Source organism: Chiloscyllium plagiosum, chromosome 24, assembly GCF_004010195.1.
Source record: "Chiloscyllium plagiosum isolate BGI_BamShark_2017 chromosome 24, ASM401019v2, whole genome shotgun sequence".
NCBI lineage: Eukaryota > Metazoa > Chordata > Chondrichthyes > Orectolobiformes > Hemiscylliidae > Chiloscyllium > Chiloscyllium plagiosum.
The window spans coordinates 42,468,903-42,495,508 of record NC_057733.1 but is presented as its reverse complement, the minus strand read 5'-3'; the positions used below and the strand labels follow the sequence as shown (position 1 = coordinate 42,495,508).

At 39.9% G+C, this 26,606-nt stretch overlaps 1 protein-coding gene across 2 annotated transcripts in view; it reads right to left on the bottom strand.

The window, feature by feature from the left end:
* Positions 1 to 26,606, bottom strand: part of usp36 (ubiquitin specific peptidase 36) — an 87,789-nt gene that overhangs the window by 41,780 nt on the left and 19,403 nt on the right. For both annotated transcript variants that reach the window (XM_043714918.1, XM_043714917.1), the window contains exons 2-7: positions 17,908 to 18,169; positions 15,746 to 15,964; positions 5,090 to 5,200; positions 3,907 to 4,009; positions 3,106 to 3,173; positions 620 to 690 (exon numbers count right to left, since the gene is read on the bottom strand). In XM_043714918.1, the coding sequence (XP_043570853.1) occupies positions 620 to 690; positions 3,106 to 3,173; positions 3,907 to 4,009; positions 5,090 to 5,200; positions 15,746 to 15,964; positions 17,908 to 18,160 (825 nt within the window). In that variant the 5' untranslated portion in view covers positions 18,161 to 18,169. The remainder of the gene's footprint in view (positions 1 to 619; positions 691 to 3,105; positions 3,174 to 3,906; positions 4,010 to 5,089; positions 5,201 to 15,745; positions 15,965 to 17,907; positions 18,170 to 26,606) is intronic.

Here is a 26,606-nt window from a genome sequence, read left to right as displayed (position 1 = left end):
CACAAAACCATTGCCGATTGTCAGGAAAATCCAAATGGCTCACTAACGTCCTGCAAGGAAGAAAGTCCGCCATCCTCACCTGGTCAGGTTGACATGGGACTCCAGACTCCTAGCAATGTGGCTGACACTCAAATGCATTCTGAAATAGCCTAGCAAGCCGCTCAGTTCAAGGGCAGCTAGGGATGGGCAGCAACTGCTGGCTAGCCAACGATAACCATGCCCCAGTGAATTAAAAGAAAAGCTCTAATCCAGAACTACAGACCATGATTGGTGACAGGCACATCCCTGCTCCAGGGACAGTTCCTTGATGGTTCAACCCTGCCTACCTCCCTGAGCTACTCAGTGCATGGTGACACAAGGTCAATGTCCTCAAGTGGTTATCAAAATGGCAGAAGGACAATGGGCCTTCCTTTCCTGAACTCAACTCTGGTGGAGGTGAAGAGAGGGCAGGGTTTCAATACATCATCACCCTACCAAATAAAATCCTCTTCCTGCCTCCAAGTTTACTACCTACAGGAGCAGGGGACTTTGCACCATACAAGTGGGGCTGATGCCTTTATTCACACTCAGAGCACTTCATGAGATACCTGAAGGTTCCTTGTAAGAAAAGTACACTTACCCTTATTTCAAGTGCAATATCCAAATAAGGGTCGTATGTATCCGACACACTCTTGCACACGGAACATTTAACTTTGGGTGCAGAAAGGGGAAGAGGTCAAGACAAAAATATTACAGTTATTAACGAATATTCATCCAAACTGGGGAAAAATACTTCACTTTGATAGGATTCTTTCAGTTTCACAACTGCTCTGCTTTACCTTCTCAACCCAAACTTTTCCTAAGATTTGTTAATTCTTTTGTCACGTGTATTTGTTACATCTATGTTACAGGTACAGCCAAAAGTGTTGGATAATATCACCATTCTCCAGCACCATCTTAAAACACAGAAACAGACCAGATATATAAAAGGGAGAAAAAGAAATATTGTTAATATAATTATGCTGGAAAACTGAATTATCTTTAATCTCCCACTTGTGCTATTTTTTGTAAAACTGAATCATAGATAGCCACAATGATTAGGGTCAAAACTTGGTGCTGAATTTTATTAACTTTTAAGTCAACACTTTGAATTGCATTTAAAAGCTTCCAATTATCCTAACTATCCCACAAACAAACTCCATCCAGTAAAAAGAACAAAATTACCTGAAACTGGCAATCCTTCTTAAAAGTTTAGTGGCCAAGAAACTATATTTCCCAATTAGTACAAAGTCCACAGAGGTAGCTAAATTATTCCTCCCTGCAGAACTACTTGAAACTTTTCTCAGTTTGATATTTGAGCACAGAATATTTAAAAGCAACAATCAACCTCTCCAAGGGCAGCAGGGTGGCTCAGTGATTAGCAGTGTTGTCTCACTGTGCCAGGGGCCCAGGTTCGATTCCAGCCTCAAATGACTATCTGGGTGTAATAATGCAAATTCTCCGTGTCCATATGGGTTTCCTTCCACAATCTGAACATGTGCAGGTGTGGTGAAACGGTTAAAAATTATGTCCCAATACATGTGTGAATCTAACTATCTGGGTGTAATAATGCAAATTCTCCGTGTCCATATGGGTTTCCTTCCACAATCTGAACATGTGCAGGTGAGGTGGATTGGCGATGCTAAATTGCCCATATAGTGTCCAGGGATGTGCAGGCGAGTTGGATTAGCCATGGGACATGCAGCTTTACAGGGATAGGGTAGGAGACAGGGTCTGGGTGGAATGTTGTTCAGAGGGTCATTCTGGTCTCGATGGGATGAATGGCCTGCTTCTAGTGTAGAGTTTCTATGATTTTTAAGTGAAATTGCATTCTCTTTTAATTAACATTACCCTCCTGTGCCCTATCATGCCTCAGTTAAAAGCACCGGCACAATGATTTGCTCTCACGACTCTGCCTACTTCTACATGTACACAGGACCAGTTGGATAATCTGCTCCACTTCTGCTCTGCATCTTAAAGGTTTAGCTGAAACAATGAATTCTTTTTACTGGAACTTCTGAACATTTGCTAGTAATTTATTGCTGGACAATGTAGCACTGATTCACTCTGCTACCAGGAATTTCTTCTGTATATTTAATGGTGTTGGGAAGTGCACTCAATTTGATTACCATCACTATTTTTAATTGTCAATTTGCACACAAATCTGCACTATGTCTGCTTCAGCCTGCCAAGGAATACCAGACTGTGGCTTGTTCCATCTGCTTGAGATGAAGTGTAGCCTTTTCTAAGATCAATAAGCTCAAATTTTTAATGGCAAATAATAAATTATCACAGCTTTAATTTTTGTTACCATAATAATGAACTCAAACATGCTAAGTACTATTACCATTTTAAAAAAAATTGTCTAAGTTCTCGACTGTACCCTCCCTACTGAAATGAGCAGCGAGTTTTGTCTGCTGCATTTCTGATTGTTATGATCACAAATGACCTATAAACATGGTTTAAAAAAAAGCATGAAATGGAGAGCATCACCCGTTAACGTTTTTCATCAATTCTATTATTTTCTCTTACTGTTGTTCAGATTGCAGCAGTGGAAATAAATTGTGAATGGTATTTCATTGCAAACATTGGCTGGTGGCCTTTAGTGGCTGAAGGTATTTGGAAAAAATAAATCATGAATTTGTTTTTCTAATTACAAAACCACAATTTGTTAGCTTCAGATACTTTGAGTGAATAAAACCAGGATGTGTCTCATTAGGGGTAATATCCCTTAAATTATTCATCCAACAAAAATGATTTATTGTTAAATATTCTCTCGATCATCATTTTACATAATCGAGACACTTGGGATACATCGGAGAGGATAAATCGACTGTTAAATCCTTGCAGCTGCTCTTTTTCTCAATAAATATTTTTCTAAGGAACAGAAGTCTGAAAATAGGAAGTTCTTTGAAAAGTATTTGGTTAAGAAGCAAGGGAGTCAACAAATGCCAGACATTCTTTTGCCCATGAGCAATACCTCAATTAATTACACATGAAATATTCAATAACTCTGCTTGATTTTTCAGTATATTCTAAAACTTGTTGATTACGTGTGAAAGGGTAAAATCTTTCCAGTCTACTTACCCCTAGATCGAAGATATCCTCCGAAAATTTGATGTACCAATGAAGTAGCTTGTGTTTGTCGGTCTAACCTTCAAAGCATGAAGGACAAAAGGAAAAAAGAATTGCACGATTACATCAGAATTATATTGAACAGACATGATGTCTGTACATATGTGCATACGAAGCACTGCTACATTGACATGGGGAGCCTATTATTTTTGCATTAAACTATTTTGTATCCCAACTGCATTTCACTGAACCAAGTAGTGAGAAATACACTGCATTTCAGCCACAATCTTCCCTCTGGTGCACAGAAGTTTATTATGAACTAGAACAGCTAACTTATTTGTACAATATAGCAGGTTTCATATGATGTTTCAGACTTGAAAGACGTAACGAGTAGTATTTGGTGAGTTGTGACATACAACTTGAAGAAACAAAGTATTCTCAATTAAGGTGTTCGTAAAAGTAAGGAAACAAGAAAGAAATATGCCACATAAAAAACAAAATAGTGCACATGTTCGAGACCTCAAACAAAAACAGAAGACAGAAACTTAGACAATCTGGCAGCATTTGTAGAGGCAGAAACAGAGTCAACATATTTCACAGACGTTATCCTCAGCAGTACTTATTTACTGGTCTGAGCCTCAGAAAACACTAATTCAATTAGCAACAAAAGAGTGAATCCATTTTTCTAATTCACTCATTAAAACAGATAACCTACACCAAAGAAAGAAAGTGTTTGTTTCCAATTCTTCACAAGTACAAAGTGTATTAGCCTCCACCCCAAATACTTAATAAAAGAAAGTAAAATAAACCTACTTGGTACAACCATTCAGACAGGCCTTCTGCATGGCATCAATTGTGTATCTCAGAAACTCGTGTGCGTCCTCTTGATTCCCGAAGCGAAAATGTCTTGCTATTTCTGAAATTAACAGGAGCAATTATAGCAACACATGCCTTGTATTACATCAACTACACAAACTTAGAGGCCATTTTAAATCCAAGTCCGGTGTATCTGCAAGTTATTTTCATGCAAATACATTAAGAACAGATCTGTGTGAGCCGAGCCAAACCAACTGCAGTGTGCCGAAGAGACGGAGAAACATAATGGTATTTAGTGCAGCCTGATTCTAACAGGGAATGGAAAGTCAGTAAGCTATAATTGAGTGCACTACACAGAATCAATGTTGGTTAAGGCTACATAGCAGTTAAACAGTATTTAAGCATCATCAGTAATCTCAGAAATTCACTTAGGCAAAAGTGAGGACTGCAGATGCTGGAAACCAGAGTTTAGATCAGAGTGGTGCTGGAAAAGCACAGCAGGTTAGGCAGCATCCAAGGAGTAGGAAAAATTGACGTTTCGGGCAAAAGCCCTTCATCAGAAATTCACTTGACCAGTGCCGCTTGTCTAAGTACTGCTGTCAGAGTGAAATCCCAGCATTATACCGGTGTTCAGCAATTTTATTGCTTGATCAATTTCTTCCTCAAAAATCAATTGAGGCCAAGTCAGTTTAAAATTTCAAAATGGAGATAGATAGATCTTTGTTGGACAAGCGGAGGAACAAAGGTAGATGCAGATTTGCAAGGTTTGACTGAAAGCAGGAACAGTTTTAAAGGGCTGACTGCCCTAGCCTTATTCCAATAAATTGGAAATTATATCAGTTATTTGTTAATCTGATCTCAAATAAATTATTCATTGACAAAGTACAACAAAATTTCTGAGGACATGATCATGCTAAATTGCCCGTAGTGTTAGGTGCAGGGATAAATGTAAGGGAATGGGTCTGGGTGGGTTGCTCTTTGGAGTGTCGGTGTGGACTTGTTGGGCTGAAGGGCCTGTTTCCACACTGTATGGAATCTAAGGAATCCTAGCAAAGGTGTAACAGATTGGAATAAATGTCACCTTAAATATTTTTCAGTCAAATGAACTGCAAATTATTTCTCTACAATATGCCACTGGATTCAGAGAACTGATTGCAGTAATTAACACTTAATAACTTACTTTTTAGTTCACGAATGAATGATAATGGTTTGATAGCATTTCCACTGTTGGCAAAGGCCTGTATCAAATGGTTCTGCATGATGCAGATCATACAAAATCCAGTCTGGGGACCTGCAACAATAAATTGAACACAGGTAAGAATTTTATGTCAACAGCTTGCAAATAACTAAGTGTTTCTCAATCAAATCGATTCAGGAGGAAGGTAATGGCCAAGTAGTATTATTACAGGAGCATTCATCCAGAAACTCAGCTAACATTCTGAGGACCCAGGTTCAAATCTCACCACAATGGATGATGGAATTTGAATTCAATAAAAAAAGATTGGAGTTAAGAATCTACTGATAATTATGAAATCACTGCCGAATGTTATAAAAATTCATCTGGTTCACTCATGTCTTTGAGGGAAGGAAATTTGCCTTCCCCACTTAATCTGGCCTACATGCGACTCCAGACTCACAGCCATGTGGTTGACTCTCAACTGCACCTTGAAATGGCCCAGCAAGCCATTCAGTTCAAGGGTAGCTAGGGACAGCCAATAACTGCTGACCAGCTAGCCACATTCAATGGTCAGTACATGGGATAGAAAATACAGTGGACCTTCTCAAACATTTATTTTTGCATGAGTTTCAACTCAGACACCAGAGTTTGATGGCAACAATTACACAAACTTATAAAACACCTTAATCGTACAAAATATTCTGAAGATACTATCATGAAAAACATTGCACCCTTATTTAGCAAGCATGTATGGTTATCAAGGAAGACAGGAGTGTGGATTTAAACAGTTACAATCAGATCTAGCAATCAATGCAAGCATGACTGAACAGATTTGAGGGGCTGAATGGTCCATTACAGCTGCTAGCTATGTTTACCAAGAAGAGTGGATAATGAGTCACTGAATAGAATTAAGAGGAGAGGGTATAGGATGTTTTGTTTAATTTCAAATATAAAAAGAGAACAGTGACTGTCATTTAGGGAGAGACTTCCAGAGATAAGGACTGAGATGATGGCTCAGATGGCTTTGTGGGCAGCACGGTGGCACAGTGGTTAGCACTGCTGCCTCACAGCGTCAGAGACCCGGGTTCAATTCCTGCCTCAGGCGACTGACTGTGTGGAGTTTGCACGTTCTCCCAGTGTCTGCGTGGGTTTCCTCCGGGTGCGCTGGTTTCCTCCCACAGTCCAAAGATGTGCAGGTCAGGTGAATTGGCCATACTAAATTGCCCGTAGTGTTAGGTAAGGGGTAAATGTAGGGGTATGGGTGGGTTGCGCTTCGGCGGGTCGATGTGGACTTGTTGGGCCGAAGGGCCCGTTTCCACACTGTAATGTAATCTCATCTAACCTAAAACTCTCTTCAGTCTATCACTTGGGGTGGAGGGTGGAGGGTGTGTCAGGGAAGGGCAGGCAAGGTTGGACAATCTAATTTAAAATCAGACAACTGGGAGAGGATATTTGGGTTTAGCAGACTGCAGTGATAGAGAAATGCAAAGCAATGGACCGGAGGGTGACATACATACATAAGATATCCAGCATAGAAATAGGTTCTTCTACGAAGAGTCCACACTGCCATTCGTATTCCACTCAAGTCTCCTCAAATCTGTTACCGTAATCCTCTATTCCCTTCCTTCTCTGACCTTTCCATCTTCCTTTTAAAATACATCTACACTATTTGCTTACATCAATCTGTGGCAACATTCACATTTGCACTCTGTATAAGCAAGTTCCTTCCAAATTTCCTTAGACTTCTTCCAGACTATATTACATTGATTGCTTACAGTTATGTCGATACCAATTAGAGAAACATTCTCTCTCGATCTGCTCTACCCAAATCTGTCAGCATTTGAAAGCCATCCGTTAGGTCACTGCTCAGGCTGGTCTTTTCAACACAGAAAAGACACAGCCTGTCACTCCTTCCCCAATGTTCAACCTGGTCATTTCTGGTACATCCTCTCTGCATTCTGTCCTGAGCGTCGACATCCTTTCTATAACGTGGCAATAAGAACCTTATGTTTGATACAGGGTTAGTGCAGCTATCCTAATTTCAACGGTATCCCTCCAAAACTAAAACTTACTGCTATATTTGTTTGTTTATTTAACTTTTTGAGGATGATCACGAAGATTTCAAATTAGACATTTTGGGAAACAGCGGTCAACAAGTGTAGGTCAATGGGGATGGGTCTGGTGAAAACACACAATCTTCCGTGGTATGTTTTGGCCTGGTTGCAGTAATTGTTCACTGTCCATTATTGATCAGTGAAGAAAATGTTGTAAGATTTTGAGCTCAAAGGTGACTTAAAACACAGTGTTTCAGTCCCTTCCTATAAAGGAACTAAGGGAAGAACACAGTTCAGCAATTTTGAAAGTGGGAACAAGATTTGGAAAAGACAAAACTACAATGATAAGTGCTCAGTACAGATTTCAGCATGATAGGGTTGCAGAGTTCTCATCAGTTTTCAAAGAAATTTGGGAGAGGAAATTAGAATCGTATCATCAGCGTTTCAAGTCTACACCAAAAAACCACAACAGCCACCTGTGCTATAAGCTTAAAGAAATCCTAATTTATCCAACATTAAAGGATTAGAAATCAAAGATTACAGAGGGTGCAAAAGGAATTCACAAGAATGCTTCCAAGGGAAGAACTTAAGCTGTGGACAGACTGGAGAAAGGTGAACTTTTTTCCCTTGAGAAGAGATTTTAAATAGGATGTCAAAATTATGAGAGGATTTGGACAGAGGACATTGACAGCTACTGCTCATACTGACAGAAGGGAATAGAAGATGCAAGGTTTTTGACCCATGCAGTGAAATGATCGAAATTCTGAAAGTTGAGTGAGTGATGGAGATAGATTCGATAAAGGGTATCCGAAAGAGATTTGGATAAATATGAGAAAGAAAATAATTTGCAAGGATGCAGAGAAAAGGCAGGGGAGTGGGACATGGGAAACGCTCTTTCAGATAATCATCACCAATGTGACAGGCCAAATAATTTATTCGTGCATTATAACTGTGCTATAATTTGATTCATGTCACACAGGCAGACATCAGCAATGGCAGAAATGTTGCATTAACAAAATGATGGAAAAGTAAAGTAATCATCGACAGCCAGTCACTGACTCCTTTCCTAACAGGCAATATACACTTCAGGAAGAAAGGATTGTAATCCTTTTACTGTTGAAGCCAGAATTTAAGTTTGGTCTGGCAGTACCAGATGCTACCACACCTGCTGAGCTTTACCAGCAGTTTCTGATTTACGGCATCCAGGGTTCTTTCGACTGTTAAAAGTTCACTTGAGAATGTAACTTTAAAAGAAGTTTTGGGATTTACATATTAAAGAACTGAAACCAATATGGTCATTCTGAAAGATGAGAGACTTAACAAACAATCCAGGTTTTTCTCAATATTTAATTTCAGTTACATCACACTGTAAGCTTTTGCTATAAATTCTGTGTCTTATGATCTTATACTCAACCACCTGATGAAGGAGCAGCGCTCCGAAAACTGGTGCTTCCAAATAAACCTCTTGGACTATAACCTAGTGTTGTGCGACTTTCAACACAGTTCTTTCAGTTTTTATTAAATTCAGTCTAATTGATGGAAAGAAAGTAGAGTCAACAGACAAAAAGGTCCGAGATGAATGGGTTTGAGGAATTTGAAGTGAGTATTACTGTTCAAACATAAAATGAAGTGTGGAAAGCATTTTAAAAGTACACTAGCATGGTGGGTTGCACTTTAGATGTTGGAGTATTTTATTCAGAAAAAGCTCAGAATAATCGACTAGTGTTTAACTCAACGTGGGAGTGACAGGAGTCTGAAACAAGATTTGGCTTTACCAAATTTACCCATCAGAAGGCCCCAAGTGGGTGCTCCCTAGTGCCAGCCTTAGGAAGCTTGTCAAGTTTACTCAAGGTCATCAAACAGCCATGCAAAGCTTGTGCTTCAAGAACTCTCACAATCAGCACAACTCAGAGCCAACATAAAGATTAAAAATGTCCAATTCCCAAGGAGCAATATCTCTCAGTGTGATGAGCTCAAAAAAAACTCAAGAACTTGCTTTAGGCTTTGATCCAAAAGTCCTCCGAGTACATCCATGATAAGTGATTAATATGTAGTCAAAAATGAAATACAGCACAATTACCTTAGTTCACTGCGGCAGAAGAGAACAATTATTTTTGGATAAATCATATTTCTAAGAACGAAACTTAAAACTGAATTGAACTGTCTTGCTACTTTGATGTTCTGAAAATACATCAGCATATGAGAAAGCCAATCTTAGCAGGACTTATACACTTAATGGTAAGGTCCTGGAGAGTGCTGCTGAACAAAGAGACTTTGGAGTGCAGGTTCATAGCTCCTTGAAAGTAGAGTCGCAGGTAGATAAGACAGTGAAGGCGGCATTTGGTATGCTTTCTTTTATTGGTCAGAGTATTGAGTACAGGAATTGAGAGGTCATGTTGCGGCTGTACAGGACATTGGTTAGGCCACTAGTGGAATATTGCGTGCAATTCTGGTCTCCTTCCTATCAGAAGGATGTTGAAACTTGAAAGGGTTCAGAAAAGATTTACAAGGATGTCGCCAGGGTTGGAGGATTTGAGCTATAGAGAGAGGTTGAACAGGCTGAAGCAGTTTTCCCTGGAGCGTCGGAGGCTGAGGGGTGACCTTGCAGAGGTTTACAAAATCGTGACGGCCATGGATAGGATAAATAGACAAAGACTTTTCCCTGGAGTCGGGGAATCCAGAACGCGAGGGCACAGGTTTAGGGTGAGGGGGGAAAAGATATAAAAGAGACCTAAGGGGCAACTTTTTCACACAGAGGGTAGTACGTGTATGGAATGAGCTGCCAGAGGAAATGGTGGAGGCTGGTACAATTGCAACATTTAAAAGGCATTTAGATGGGTATATGAATAGGGAGGGTTTGGAGGGATATGGGCCGGGTGCTGGCAGGTGGGACTAGATCGGGTTGGGATATCTGGTCGGCATGGACAGATTGGACCGAAGGGTCTGTTTCCATGCTGTACATCTCTATGACTATGACTCTGTATAAAAGAGAGATTTCACATTTAAACTCTGGCATTGATAAATTCAAAAATCCTATTCCTAGATTACCAAGATTTAATGCAAATGTCAGTCAAAAAGATTTTTAAAAGTATGAAGAAACAAGTAAACAAACATCCTACCAGACAATTGTCAATGGCAACCAAAAATGGAACATCATTCAAGGTCTGATCAGAACACGAGATGCAACTTTTTAAACCACCGCCCCCCCCCACCAGATCTGTATCTGGATGCAGATACAGTTACAATATTTAAGAGGTATTTAGATAAGTACATAACTAAGAAACGTTTGGAGGGATATGGGCCAATACAGGCAGATAGTTTGGGATTATGGTCGTGTGGACTGGTTGAACCGAAGGGTCTGTTTCCGTGCTGTATGACTCGATGAAACTTAAAGATGCCATATTCACAATTTAACACCTTTCGACATCGATTTCATCTCGTGAATTGATATGGCACACTGTCCAAAGTCAAATATACCTTGCTTGAAACGTGGTGCCCAAAACTGAAGTCTAAGTAAGGTTTTATACAACTGAAGTATAACTTTTCTATTGTATTCCAAGTTACATTTCGCTTGCCCTAACAATTATTTTCATTACTGTGTTTTAACTTTTAGTGATTTGTATACAGAAATACCTGAAACCATTTGCTGCTGCACAGCTCCTCGTCCTTTTTTTATGCAAAAGAATAAGAATGTCATTTCAGGTTCAAAATGGACAATCTCAGTTTCCCCAGAGTGAACTCAATTTGTCACAATTTCGAGGCAGAAAACGTTTTCATCAAGTGGGTTATAAAGGAATTTGAAAACAAAGACAAAAGTTTTTAAATAACAGAATCACACTGACAGCAATGTAAGTTAGCGTGCATAGAGGTTGTGTTTGTTTCCTCCAATTCATTGTATTATGTCTGTCTCCTGTGCACCCCATAACTTGGAATCAGCTGCTAATTTGACCACTTTCTGTTTATTTATTTTTCTCTTTTGTTTTACGCACTGTGTGGTCCAGGGCAGTTCAGAAGTCAGTTCCCCCTCCTTAACACAACAATGATGAGTATCACACACTGATCCAGCTCCCTCAGAGCCAGCTCTCAGAGTGGACAGAACCTCTCACACTCCTGTGTTTTTTTTCCATTTTCCCCCACACTACTTCCTAACAGCGGTAGTGCTTATTTTTCCCCGGCACCCGTGCCGTGTGTGTGCAGGTGTTGGATACAGTGAACAAGTGCATAAATCTTTATTTGTATTCCACCACCCAGAAGAAAGGAAACACCAGAGTGGCCAGTGACAAGCAGTGCCCTTCTCAACAAAGGGCAATGATGCATAAACAAAAAATGAAGGGGAAGGCAGGGATTTTTGTGTTTCTGAATCTAGGGCACTTATTACAATTACAAATAGTACATTGTCAAGCATCCAATCCTGAGACATTTTCCATTATGTTCTGTAAAAGCCCTGAGCTTCCAGATGCCTGTGACTTCGAGTCAGATGTGCAGCACAGAAACATATTCTTCATTCTTACTCATCCGTGCTGACCAGATATCCTAAATTAATCTATCATTTGCCAGCATTTGGCCCACATCTCTCTAAAACCTCTTCATTCATCTATCTATTCTGATGCCTCTTAAAATGTTGTAATTGTACCAGCCTTCACCATTTCCTCTGGCAGCTCATTCCATACACATACCACCCTCTGCGTGAAAAAGTTGCTCCTAGGTCCCTTTTACATCTTGCCCCTCACCTTAAAACCTATGCCCTCTTGTTTTGGACTCCTCTACCCTGGGAAAAGACCTTGACTATTCACTCTATCCATGCCCCTTATGATTTTTTAAAACCTCTATAAAGGTCACCCCTCAGCCTCTGAAGCTCCAGGGAAAATTAGCCCCAGCCTATTCAGCCTCTCCAACCCTGGCAACATCTTTGTACATCTTTGCTGAATCCTTTCAAGTTTTTCACAACATATTTCCTATAGCAGGGAGATTAGAAAAGTGAACGCAGTATTCGAAAAGTGGCCTAACCAATGTCCTGTACACCAGCAACTTGACCTCCCAAATCCTACACACAATGCAATGACCAATAAAGGCAAGTATACCAGATGGTTTCTTCATTACCCTGTTTACCACAACACACCAGCATTTCTAGCTCAGGCCTGCTGCAGTGCTCCAGAAAGGCTCAGCACAAATGAGACAAAAGGCATCTCATTTTCCACTTGGAGACCCTACGGCCTCTGAGACTCATTACAGAGTCCAATATAGAGTCTGAAAACCTCATTGCATGTTTTTTTACCAACCTCTACATGCCATGTTCTGATGTGACATGGGGCTGCTTTCAGCATAGCCAACCCAGTTTAACAGATTCATGGTCCCCATGACCAGCTTTTCTCCTTCCCTGTCTTCCCTCTCTCTCTCTCTCTCTCTTTCTCATCTATCCACACACTCCACCCGCTCACTGCCAAAGTTCTCTCATGATTAAAAAGTATCAAAATGTTTATTAACATATTCATTATGTTAATCTATACTGCATTGCTACTTCCCCAGTGTTGAACAGCTCCCCAAGATGGAGTATAGTGGACAAAATACTGTTTACACAGACCAGTCAGTATGGTGTAAAAAGGTTTACTTTGCCTTCACTCTCATCCTAAATCAACAAACAATCCATTAAACCTGCAAAGAACTTCCAAAGCAATCTTTGCTCAATGTACTCCTTTTTTCTATGTTCCATCTGTCTTCTAACAGGCTTTATTTTTGAATTAGAGCACTGGGAAATGGACAGTTTGTAAGCTGTACAGTCAGAGAAGAAGATAACAAAGTCAACACTGTAGCTAGTTTCTTTTTATATGGATCCACTGTTGGTTGCCAAATGCATGTACAGCCTCAGGACAAGTTCTGCATGCAGCATCAACCTGCTTTTGCTACATTTCAGACTAACATCCCAGTACAGAACCGTGCCAGTTTCTAGTGCTGAACATTGCAGAATGTGCTGCTACTTAATGAATACACTTCAGTCTCACACACCAAGGTCACACAACCTCCAAGCTGCAGGAAGGTTGGTGGTGGTAATTTTCTCCATACCCCTACTTTCCAGATCACAAATTTGTATGAATGAAAACATTTACATTGAACTATTTATTTTTAATAAACAGTGGTGTAATCATAAAAAAGTGGAACTAACTAGTTTAAACTTAGTTATGGCCCATCCATACTGCATAAAAAAGCAACAGAATCCAGCCTTTCCTACATTTGTACTACTGTTTGTGATATCACAATGTGTACCTGATATTTTAGGCCAACGTACACATGAATAAATCAGAGCCTTGATCTAATTGTGAACTTAGCAATGAATAGGCTTGCCTGTAAATGAAAACTCATTAATTTTACCAAAGTGCAAATTCTGACAATTTTTGATCAAGGTCGACGAGTTACATTCAGGGAATAGAACACGCAAGACAATAACACACCTGGGTTAAGGCGCTGTGTCTCAACAACTTGGAAATAGGTCTCAAACGTAACTATATTTGTTTAAATACAGCTCTGACAGACATTGGATTAGATTATGCTTGAGATTACAAATTTATTTCTTGTTTTGCAATGGGATCAGCAACCACAAGGAGCTAGGCCCACTTTGCCAAAATTAGAAGGGCCCAATGGAAAGATCATCATGATACCATTATTGAGAACAGGATGTGTTGAATCAATGTGATGAAGGTTTACTGAATAGTCCACTGAGCTCATCACCTTCAAACTACTACTAACTGTAACATTGAAGGATGCAGTGACATTGGGAGTGGAAGGTGAATGTAAAGTCGCCACAGTCCAACTGAATCATGGGACTGCTCCCTTATTAGAGAGACAGTTGGTTGTGGTTTAACCTAAGAGCCACAACACCTCAGGCCAGGGGAGAGGTTGAGAAGTTGGAACTTTCATTATTGCCTCAGTCGGTGTGGGAATTGGAACTTATGCTGTTGCCATTACCGTACATTGCAAACTGTCCATCCAATCAACTGAGCTGACCCCTAATAATCTTATTGGTCAGTCAATTCAAAACACAAAAACAGTTTGTCAGCATAAAGTGAAATATTAACCTGCATGAAAAACAAAAATGCTGAAGTCTATTCTCTGCTCCAGCTTACGTCATTACCTGCCCTCCAGTTACTAACACCAACACTGCACATTTTAAAAGAGAAAATGATTTCATAATTAAATACAACAGTCTACATTACATATAAAACCCACAAAAAATTTGAGAAAATGAAATTGATGGGTTTGATGATATTAAAGTGAAAACAAATAGGCTAAAATATTCAATCTACTGAAAACCATTAAAAATGAGAATTAGCCAATCAGGTGTTAAACCAAATTTTTTTTTTCAAGTTCAATTTTGCAGTTATTCTCACATGGATTAAGTTGAGAGAAGCAATGCGATCAACATCCATCTCAATAAGGTCAATTTCCATGTACCCAAATTAATTTGGAAAAACGCAGAGCTTGCACTTGGTCTTCAATCAGCTGCTGTGAAATAGAATACTTCATAATTAATTTATGGATGTTATTTCAATCTCCTTTAGGTCTCCCATGGCAATGATACAAGCTGCAGCTGACAGGGCAGATGACCGACCTGCTTCAAACCTTGCTGTGCTGGCTGGTCAGTACAAAACATCACCAGATTTTCTGGCAGCTTTCCTCTTTCCTTAAAGGAATCAAACTCAGCATCTTTCCATCGACCTCCTACCAGTCCTACTCTCACATCAAGACCAAATATTCCAAATCTAGTTAAATCTTTCCTGCCTCAGGTCAGGAACAATTATGTCAGCAGCAACATCAGTACCAACTACGTCAATTCACAAAGTACACTTTCTAAATTTCTACAAGCTGTTAGCAGATATGACTTTTTTTAACTTTCACTTCAGGTTTGTACTCAACATGAATGTTCAACCTCAGAACATCTCTGGGACAAAGCAATCCCACTGCCCTGTGGCCAAACACTTGAGCGTCCCCTCCCACTGTGCCAAGGACATGCAGGTGCTGAGCCTCTTCCATCAACAAACCCCAACCACCCGACGCCTAGAGGAGGAAATCTTCTGTCTTGAGACCCTCCAACCACACGGGATCAACGTGGACTTCACCAGTTTCCTCGTTTCCCCTTCCCCCCTCCCCACCTTATCCTAGATCCAACCTTTTAACTCGGCACCGCCCTCGTGACCTGTCCATTTCCTTCCCACCTATCCGCTCCACCCTCCTCTCTGATGTAATCACCAGTACCCCCACCTCCATCTATCTATTGCACACCCAGCCCAACCCCCTCCCATTTATCTCTTAACCCTCCCCAGCCCCCAAGCCTCATTCCAGATGAAGGCCTTATGCCCAAAACGTCGATTCTCCTGACCAGCAGTGCTTTTCCAGCACCACACACTTGACTCTGATCTCCAGCATCTACAGTCCTCACTTTCTCCGAGATGAATACGCTCAGTACAAACAAGATGAGCAACAAACATAACTGAAACACTGCTGAGCTTATGCAACAAAAATCTTGAGTAAGATCAGCTTTCAAGTATAAAAATGAGTATCAGAATCTTGCAATACCACAAGTTTCAAAGAACTCAGATACTGTAGAACTTACATGTCCTGCTGTGCTCTTTTGAGAGGAGGTAATTGGCCAGTGGCGGTGTGTAAGTCAAGCACTGTATAGTGGAGTTCAAGAAACATGTATTTCCCAGGTTGTGGAGTCCAGCACCAACTCTGCACACACGGACCCATTTCATGGACAACTTCTCCATTGGAAACAGTACTTTCTGAGGGGCTGGAATCCCATCATTTGAAGTGCTGCTGGTTTCATAGACTGAAAACAAGCAAATAAAAGCAGAATGTACTTGAGGTCAAAGAAAGTGGTGAAAACTCAACTGCATATCTGACCAATTTCTTACTTTTGATTACATTATCTTTACTTCCACATCTACTGAAAAGTACTGATCTGAAAGCTGACATCAACTAAAATCAGCAAAGTAGGTTTTTATAAATTGAGCTACAGTCTAATTTGCAATCACAGAACAACTCTAAATCTGTAAATAAAAACCAAAAGAACTGCAGATGCTGGAAATCAAAGTAAAAACAGAAATTGCTGCAATCACTCAGCACATCTGGCAGCATCTGTGCAGAGAAATCAGAGCTAATGTTGCACGTCAACTGACTCTTCATCAGAACTGATGATAGTTAGGAAAATGCATTAAGTGTCACTGGACTTGAAACATAAACTCCAAATATTAATTGGAGAGCTTTACTGTAACAAAAGTCAATGTCTAAACTCCTTGTACAAGAACTAGCCAGTTGACAGTGCTGAATATTTAGATACAGACACATCCCACCCTTGGAAATCATGTTTTAAGTGGAAACTTAGCATCTCAGCAGACCTCAAAAATATCAGTTAAACTTAAAGACGTATATCAAGACATGATGCTTAACTTTATAATACCCAATCTCTCTGTCATAGGTAACAAATAAAAAGGCTATCCTTCTCTGAAATCATTAAGAAGCATAAATATGGGTTGTTTACATTTTCCAGAGCAAATGCTAACATGGATGACCAACATACGAACTTTTGTACTGTTGTATATATACTTAAACTATAAAGTAAAGCTAGGAACTGAAGTTACATAAGTTTGTCTCAGTTTGGAATATTTTCACAGATACATCTGAACGTGCATGTAATGCATCAGAGAACTTGGTTCTGGAGTGCAGTGAACCAGTGCTTCTTCCCTTGTAATCAGCCTGTAGAATTTAACAAGGAAAAGTTCTTATCCCTTGAAGCCTGAAGTGTGGTCATTCAAGCAATGCAAAACTCATACAGTATCAACATATCACCATAGTGAGCAACTGGGAGTAATACAAAAGGTGAATGTGTTGCTTGTTTGAAAATGAGATCCACATTATAGCCAGAAGAAAATAAGAGTGAGTCCAGTGGAAAATAAAAGCTAAATATATCAGCTCAAGGGGAAGCTGATGATGTCACAGAAATATTTGAGAAATTTAAGCACAAATGCAGTTGACTTGCAAAAATTACTGAAAAGACACTTGAAACAAAAGGAGAGCCAGCTATACATTTTGCAAACAGGGGATACAGGATTACAAATTAGCAGCTGGGACCTGACTGAAAAGGACAGCAAAACCGCAGGTGCAAATTTTGAAAGGTTTAGCATTCCTATCCTTCCATACCACTGGATCTACCAGTTAGAATTTCCAAGGGCTCAGGCAAGGAATAGGTGAAACTACAGATAACTTTGTACAAGATTGAGAAATACAGCCAGGAAATTTAGATTTCAGGACACAGATTAACTAATTTGGAGTTCTACACACCGTGAAATATAAAAACGCCAATTTCAAAGGACAAGCTTGCTATTGAAGGTTGCAGGCAATTAGAGTACACAAAGCAAACAAATGAATATGACACTGACTAGCCTTCAGATAAACCAAGAAAAAGGCAGGTTTGATGTAGTGAAACCAAAACAAGAGGATATAATGAGCAAGGGCTAAGGATCACAAAAAGAACCACAGACAGAGGGAATATTTAGCCATTGTATACTAATTTTTCATTACTCAGAGACATTCCTTATTAACACTATTAAAATGATTGTAAGTGACATGAAGTTATATTTGTCAGTGTTAAAATCATCAGTTCACACCAGTTTCAGAAAAACAAAGCTGTAGTAACACGTCCCATCCCCTCCCACTGAACCACGGGGTGTACTTGATAATAAAATGCAAATAAAGGATGTTGGATATGCATACCTTGTTTTTTGGTTGGGGTGGAACAACCATTTTTCTGGCCAACTGCACCTTCGGTTTTCGGATTCAAAATGACATATTTGCTCTTCAGACTTTCTAGTTGACAGGAAAAGCCCTTGCTGGCAGGCTCAAATTCAATTTTCTCAAGAAGAATCTTCTTTGCTGAAGCGGTTAGCAATTTGTTAAGGTCACCTTCATCAGTAGAATCTTTTCGTCCAGACTTCAGGGCTTCTTTCAACTTGTCTACTATCGGCATGGTGCATAACTGTAATACAGAAAATATCATGAGCTAAATTATCTTCCACCAACAGCATAATGAACCAATCAATACAAGGTTGAACTAACCTTGTTCCCTTTATATCAATGCCACATTAAACCAAAGTTATCACATAGGGTATTTCAGCTGAGGCAAGGTTAATTTTTAAAATTTGGTAATTAATATTCATTTCAACGAGAAGTAACATTTTTCTCCAGAAGGATCTTTCACTGAAACTGCACTCCATCTTTGCAATATCTTCCCAGCCTATGAATTAGGGCAGCTGAAACGCAAAGATTAACCAAGATGAGCAGCAGACAGGAGTCAGGAGGAGACATAACGACTTGCACCAATTTAGGGCGAAGAATTTAATCTGTTTGTCTTTTATTAAATCTTCGTGACAGTGGTCGCACATTTCTCAATATCTTCTCAAAATGGAAAAGATAGCTCTCCTTTCAAGTTTTTTTGACATACTGCATCAACTTTAATTGAACATATTGCTCTACAGTTCCTCAATAAGACTCCCTTTTGACCAGAGTAATAATAGAATGATAGCAAATTTTCACAGTGTATAAATAACAGACAGTCCACATTTATCTGGTATACAGACACAAACTATTGCATTCTACACTGTGCTCTGCTTTGGTGTTGAAAAATGATCGATACCCCAACCCCATTAAACATTAATGTCTGAACTAAATTTTTTTTGTAGGTAGAATCATAGAATCCCTACAGTGCAGAGAGACACCATTCGGCCTATCAAGTCTGCACCAACCCTCTTAAGAGCATCACACCCAAACCTAGCCCCTCCTTATCCTCATATCTCCATATTTACCATGGCTAGCCCATTTTGACTGCACATCATTGGACACTTCAGGGCAATTGAGAATGCCCAGTCCATCTAATGTGCACATCTTTGTCCAGAAGATACCAAATAGTACAGAAAGTGCAAAGGTACAAAACATTTTTAAAAATGAGACTTCTCTTCATGAACCAAGGATCTAAACATTCGCACTTAATCAAAAAAAGTTGTATGTTTGGAAATTTATGCACAGGCACCCCTTACTATCAGAATAATTTAGTTCAATCCAGGCAATTTACCAAAAACATATTTCACAACTATCATTTTCCCTCATTGAACCAAAACTTACAAAATGGACTTAAAATGTCTTTACCTCAGCATGCACACCAAAAATTATTCAAAATCTAGTCTGACACATTACTGTGTATACTTAATTGCATGATTTTTTTCAATTATTCTAAAGCACTCACATCATAAGAGTGACACCAAAAGTGTGGGTTCAATTCTTGCAATGGTTGAGGCACACACGAAGAATGTTTGAGGACTCTGGGTCTATAATCAACAGAGTTTAGAAGGATGGGGTGGGGGGGGGGGTAAGAAAGATCTAATGGAAACTTACAGAATACTCAATGGCCTGGATAGCATGGATGTTGGCAAGTTGTTTCCATTGTTAGGAGAGACTAGGATCAGAGAGCACAGCCTTAGAGTAAAAAGAAGATCTCTTACAACGGCGATAAGGAGAAACCTCTTCGGCCAGAGAGTGGTGAATCTATGGAATTCATTGCCACAGAAGGCGGCACGGTGGCACAGTGGTTAGCACTGCTGCCTCACAGCGCCAGAGACCCGCGTTCAATTCTCGCCTCAGGCGACTGACTGTGTGGAGTTTGCTCATTCTCCCAGTGTCTGCGTGGGTTTCCTCCGTGTGCTCCGGTTTCCTCCCACAGTCCAAAAGTGTGCAGGTTAGGTAAATTGGCCATGCTAAATTGCCTGTAGCGTTAGGTGTAGGGGAATGGGTTTGGGTGGGTTGCGCTTCGGCAGGTCGGTGTGGACTTGTTGGGCCGAAGGGCCTGTTTCCACACTAAGTAATCTAAAAGAAGGGATCTAAAATCTAAAAGAAGGGTGTGGAGGCTGGGTCATTGAGTATATTTAACACTGAGGTAGACAGGTTCCAGAGAATCAAGGGTTATGGGGAGAAAACAGGAGCATGGGATTGACAACTCAACAGCCATGACAGAATGGCAGAGCAGACTCAATGGGCTTAATGGCCTAATTTATGCTCCTATGGTCTTTTGAAGCAATCTCCTTCTCAACCTGACCTCCCTCGAGGCATGGTGACCTTCAGTTTAAACCACCACCAATTATCTATCTAATGAGAAACCAGCTCTCTTGTCTGGTAGGACTGTGGTGACTTTTTTTTAAAAAGTAGATATTAAATAAACTTTCATACAATTTTTACTTTAGGATTCAGCACCATTTACTTTTAACTAAGAAACTAACCACAAAATTAGCTACAACAATTAATTTTAAAATATAATGGATCTGTTGCTTCTTTGGAAGATGGGAATAAAGAGCAATTATGATGAATATAAATCAGTAACATGGATGTTTTTTTTTAACCGGACAAACAAATCAGATTGAGAACATGTATCCCACATAGAAATATATTAACATTTGCACTTGATTGAGCCATTTCATTCTGACTGCATGAAAAGACTGACTGGTCAGCTTGCACAAATCCAGATTTTACAAATGTTGTCGGCAATTTAGAAATCATAGAAACTTATGACGTCAATCGGATACCAAAAAAATTGAATTGAATTGAATTTATTGTCATGTGTACTAAGGCACAGTGAAAAGCTTTGTTTTGCAAGCAATCCCGCAGATCACAGAGTTCAGTAGCATAGATAAGTAAATAATAGGTAAACAGTGGCAAAAACAAAACACAGGTACAGGTGAATGTTAAGAGTTTGAGAGTCCATTCCATATTCTTTCAACAGTAGGGTAGAAACTGTTTCGAAACCAGCTGGTGTGTGTGTTCAGGCTTCTGTACCTTCTCCCCGATGGTATCGGTTGTAGAAAAAAAGATAAATAAATTTCAATGTCAGGTAAACACATACATTTTGAGGATAAAAAGCAAGAAATTGTATGTTGTTCTTTATTATATTAACTAAAAAGAGGGGTGGAGTCAAATAATGGTGAGTATTAAAAAGGAGAAAATAATCACACAAAACATTACATTTGTTAACTGCTTCTGTGGTTTTCCACAGAAGGATTGAAATAAGTGGAACGGAAGTACTTAAAAGAGAAAACAAATTAGCATGGCTAAGTGAGGTGTCACCTACAGAAGTTAACTTAATGTTTGCTGTAACACATTAATGCAACACCTGTCACCAGGGCTAGCAGCCATTCTTAAAAGGATGACCGGAGGGCGTTTAGCATTGTGACCACTTTACTAAATATGCACCAAGTTCATCAGACCTGACTTGGTTCATCAGACCAAATTGACCCTACACTTCTGCAAAAAAAAAAATGATTTTCATGTTGGTAGCAAGTCTAGGACCTTAGAGTTCAAATTCTTTATATTTAGCAGCTAAGCATTTGGTTTAAACTGGGTGTATGTAGTTTAGGAGTACTCAGTGCTTACAAATAATTTTTTACTCTATGAGGAAATAGTTCAATCATTTCCAAATCGAAAAAGTGAGGCAAAGACAATTGAATGGTTGACGAATTTTAATAACTTGATTCAAGGTAAACCATATCAAACAGGTGACTACCAATAAGAGACTGACATGTCAGGGAGAGTTGGAGGAGGAATAAAGAAATTCTTGCTTTTACATTTAAAGGTTGTAACATCAAGTTGTAAATTAATCATCTAGACAGTACTGTCATTGCCTGAACTTCATTAATTTCTCATTTTCAAAATCTTCCAATATTTACAATAGCAAGTTTAATACTTCAATCATTTAATAAATAACAGGTTCAGGGTATTTCCAAAACATAGAAGGGTCTTGAATAAGAAGAATGTCTGAGAAATGACCTGACTACAAAGAAGGTACATATGTAGAACATAATTTCTCAACTGTGGTATGCACAGGATGCAACAGCAGTCTGCAATTTACCACAAATAAATAAAACAGATCATGGACTTGAATTACATGCAACATAACTTGTCACTTAGTACAGTAAATCAAAGCTGTGTGAATATTTTCATACTGAGCCAACAGTGGAGTTCAAAAAAGTTACTATTCGTGAAGATATTAAACATTAATCATTACAAGCAACAACCTCACATTGCCTAATCCACTCCTTTCTGCACAGTATTCCCTCTGGTGGTTAGCCTTACTAAATTCCTTCCTGTCTAACTCAGACCAGCAGCCACCCACCCCATCTTACCAACTCTCTATACTTAGCTCCCCAGGATGCTCAAGTACTGGAGAACAAGGGCCCTTGGCACTCATGAACTTATTGTTAATGACTGCACCAACATTGTGGGTGAATGACACCTTGCCTGTTAATGAAGCCTCCCCACCCAGTTGTATCTTTAACCCCTTGACTCAAGAAGAATGCCACTGTAACTGTGTGGCAATTATCGTCAGATCTCATTCTGGAATAACAACTTCTCCTCTCCATTTAATCTTTCATACTCTAACCTCTTCTGCATCCAGCTCTGGAAAAATCTATCCCCAACTCAGAAGTGCTTTTTCAAAATCTGAACTGCTGAGCCCTTGAACTTCGCTTGCAATAATCAAAAGAGTGGGACAATTCATTTTGCTGATTTTTCACTAATGTTGTAGTGACTTTATAGCATAATTTTCCCCTCTTGGCCAGGATTGAGGGCGACATGCTTCCAATCGGTTTATGAGATGCCTGACTCATTCAATGTGTGATTTGCAGCCCCTGCCAAATGTGGGACAGGTAGTCCTTGGAGGGTCATGTAGGCAAGTTGCATGGATCTCTGTATAGTCTCTCTAACACTTCAACTTCACCGTTGGCATACAAATTCTCTCGAGGTATTAGGTAGCTTCCCAAATGAACCTTCATTTTGGTCAGTCACAAGTCAAGAGTCCGAGTGAGTTACTGGAGATGGATGACCTCTTCTTTACGAATTTTGGAAAAAATCCTTTTGCAGTTCCAATGTCTTCCTGGGAATCTCCTACCACAACCAAATTCTGAATAATGCAATTGTTTTAAAGATCCAGTTCAGGTTGTATCAGAATATGTTCTGCCCACCAGAGCTGAATTTGAGTGACTGGCACACCCATGAAGGACAAAAAGGGTCACCCTTTTTCACCAGCAAAAGCACCACAGCTGGAACATGTGTGGTATTTTTGAGGTGCCTGCTGTGGGTTGGCCAGGCCTCTGAAGCATATGGAGGCATAGATCAAAGAGTCATAGAGGCCAGCATGTCTATCAACATTACTGAAACAGGTAATCTAGTCATTTATCACACTACTGTCTGTGGAAGCTCACTACAGTTCTGAATCTGCACTGACATAATACCTCTAGAATAAACAACTATGCACAAGGAAAACCATATCCTTTCTTACACAGTAGAATTCTGTTCAATAAAATGCTTTGATTTCAATTTTGCAAGGTCCATTCTCAGAAGCCATTATTACCAATTCTTCAACTAATCCAGATACAATGCTCACTGAAATGGCATTGCATTTATTCTTATAAGTATCAAATTCCTTTAAAGCTATTCGCTTTTTATATAGAACACAGAAGTTCTTTAAGAATAGCAGTCATCTCACAGGCTAGACGGTTTCAAATGTTGGCAAATCAAAAACAAACAGCAAGAGCATACAGGGAGGCAATGTTCAAGTTGTCATCCCATTTTCCACCTCAGTCGAAGAAAAACGCTCAGAGACACAGTATAGTTTTACCTCCATATTTATTCCAGGCCCTGGAGGGAGAGAGAATGCTCACCCATGTGTGCTGGGACATGAGTTCTGTCTTCTCTCTGGAACAGCAGTTTCTTCATGAATTATAGTCATTTTAAAGGGAGGGGCATTCAGATAATGCAACATACATATTGATTGGGTGACACTCGCTGATTGTTAAGATTAAGCCATCTGCTGTTACATAACGAATGTTCTTAACCGTAACTGACTTCAAATAATGAATACTTTTCGCCTTGTTAAACTGACCTTACATAATGAATGTTAAATGGCTCTGGCTCTACATAATCAATGATTTTCCACCTTGTTAACCTATTAACCTTTGCCTCCAGCACCCCATTGTTAACTGCAAGTTCTTAGCTGATCTGAGTCATGCTCAGCTGAACCTCGTTTCACAAAACTCAGAACTTAAATCTTTCCTTATCTGCTCATATCCCATACACATTCTCAAAGTCAGATTAATGATTAAGAGGCAATAAATGACAGAAGTATCATACTTCAAAAATCAACCGAGGAAAAAAAAGCCAACAATTTTCTCATGAACTAAAAAAACTTGCATCAAGGTTTAGAGCATCTAAACAGATCTTCACAAGCAGGAGGTTCCATGTGCAACTGGGTTGAGATGCCAAAATGTATCTTTCAAATTAGACCACTGAAAAGATAACGGAAGGTAGGGAGAAACAGTCAATGAGAGAAATTCATTCACATGCTGTTTTCAAGTATCAGACAAAACCACAAGACCATATCATAGATACTGACAAGGATGACAATTTGGTCCTTCCAAATAAAAGGAAATTTACAGTTGTCTAACTTACTTGCTGAATTCTAAAGAAACAACTTTAATATCCAGGTTTTAGAGAGAGCAGATTTTTTGAGATGCATTTAGGAGAGCTTTTGGTATCAACATGTGGGATGTCCAACATGGGACAGTGCAGTGCTTGATCTCATTCTGAGAAAGATCACAGTGGGGTGGGGAGTTGGGGGGCAGCAGAGCATTAGTGATAGTGGCCACAACACCAATTGTTTTGTTACTGGAAAGGAGAAAGACAGTCCGGACAGAAAAATTATTTTTGGATTGGGGAAGACATGTTTGATTAAAATAAGACAGTATCTTGCCAAAGTAGACTGGGAACAGGTACTGGTGAGAAATCTACAGGACAGTGGAAGGGAGGTGACTTGTCTTCAAAAACAATCCTCAATGTCTAGAAATATTCAGCATTAGATAAGGAGGAAAAGAGGGGCTTTTAATAGGCACAAATGGAGCTGTGGCTCAGGGATGAACAGGTCTAGCAACTTAACGTTCCAGGGTATAGATGCTAAAGGAAGGATTTTGGGGACTGGGAGGGCAGCATTTTTGATTAGGGATTATGGCTGTACTGAGGGAGGATATTCCTGGGAGTACATCCAGGGAAGTTATTTGGATGGGACTGAGAAATAAGAAAGGGATGATCACCTTATTGGGATTGTATTATAGATGTCGATATTACAAGAGGTGGTAGTGCACAAAAAGGTGGATAATTTTTGCAAGGTTTGTAGCTCAGGTTGAGGTTTAGGTTTGCTCGCTGAGCTGTTGGTTTGATATCCAGACGTTTCATTACCTGGCTAGGTATCATCAGTGGCGACCTCCAAGTGAAGCGAAGCTGTTGTCTCCTGCTTTCTATTTATACCCTTCTCCTGGATGGGGTTCCTGGGGTTTGTGGTGATGTCATTTCCTGTCCTTTTTTTCGAGGGGTTGATAGATGGCATCTAGATCTATGTGTTTGTTTATGGCGTTGTAATTAGAGTGCCAGGCCTGTAGGAATTCTCTGGCATGTCTTTGCTTAGCCTGTCCCAGGACAGAACACATCAATCCTGGGACAGGCTAAGCAAAGACATGCCAGAGAATTCCTACAGGCCTGGCACTTCAACCTCAACGCCATAAACAAACACATAGATCGAGATGCCATCTATCAACCCCTCAAAAAACGAACAGGAAATGACATCACCACAAACCCCAGGAACCCCATCCAGGACAAACATATAAATAGAAAGCAGGAGACAACAGCTTCGCTTCACTTGGAGGTCGCCACTGATGATGTTACCTAGCCAGGTAATGAAACGTCTGGATATCAAACCTACAGCTCATTGAGCAAACCTACACCCGAAGGTGGATAATTCCCCAGGACCTGATCAGGCATATCCTACAACTGTGTGCAAAACTAGGGAAGTGACTGCTGGGGCCCTCGCGGAGATATTTGGATCACTGATAGCCACAGATGAGGAGCTGGAAGATTGGAGGTTGGTTAATGTGGTGCCACTATTTAAGAAAGATGGTAAGAAAAAGCCAGGCAACTATAGACCACTGAGCCTGACATCAGTGGTAAGCAATTTGTTGGAGGGAATCCTGGGGGACAAGATTCACATGTATTTGCAAAGGCAAGAACTGATTAGGGATAGTCAACATGGCTTTGTGCATAGGAAATCATGTTTCATTAATTTGATTGAGTTTTTGAAGAAGTAACGAAGAGGATTGATGAGAGCAGAGCAGTGGACTTCATCTATATGGACTTCAGTAAGGCATTCAACAAGGTTCCTCATGGTAGACTGGTTAGCAGTGTTAGACCACATGGAATACAGGGAGAACTCGCCATTAGATTCAGAATTGGCTTGAAGGTAGAAGACAGAGGGCAGAGGTGGAGGGTTGCTTTTCACACTGGAGGCCTGTGACCGGTGGTGTGCCATAAGGATTGGTGCTAGGTTTACA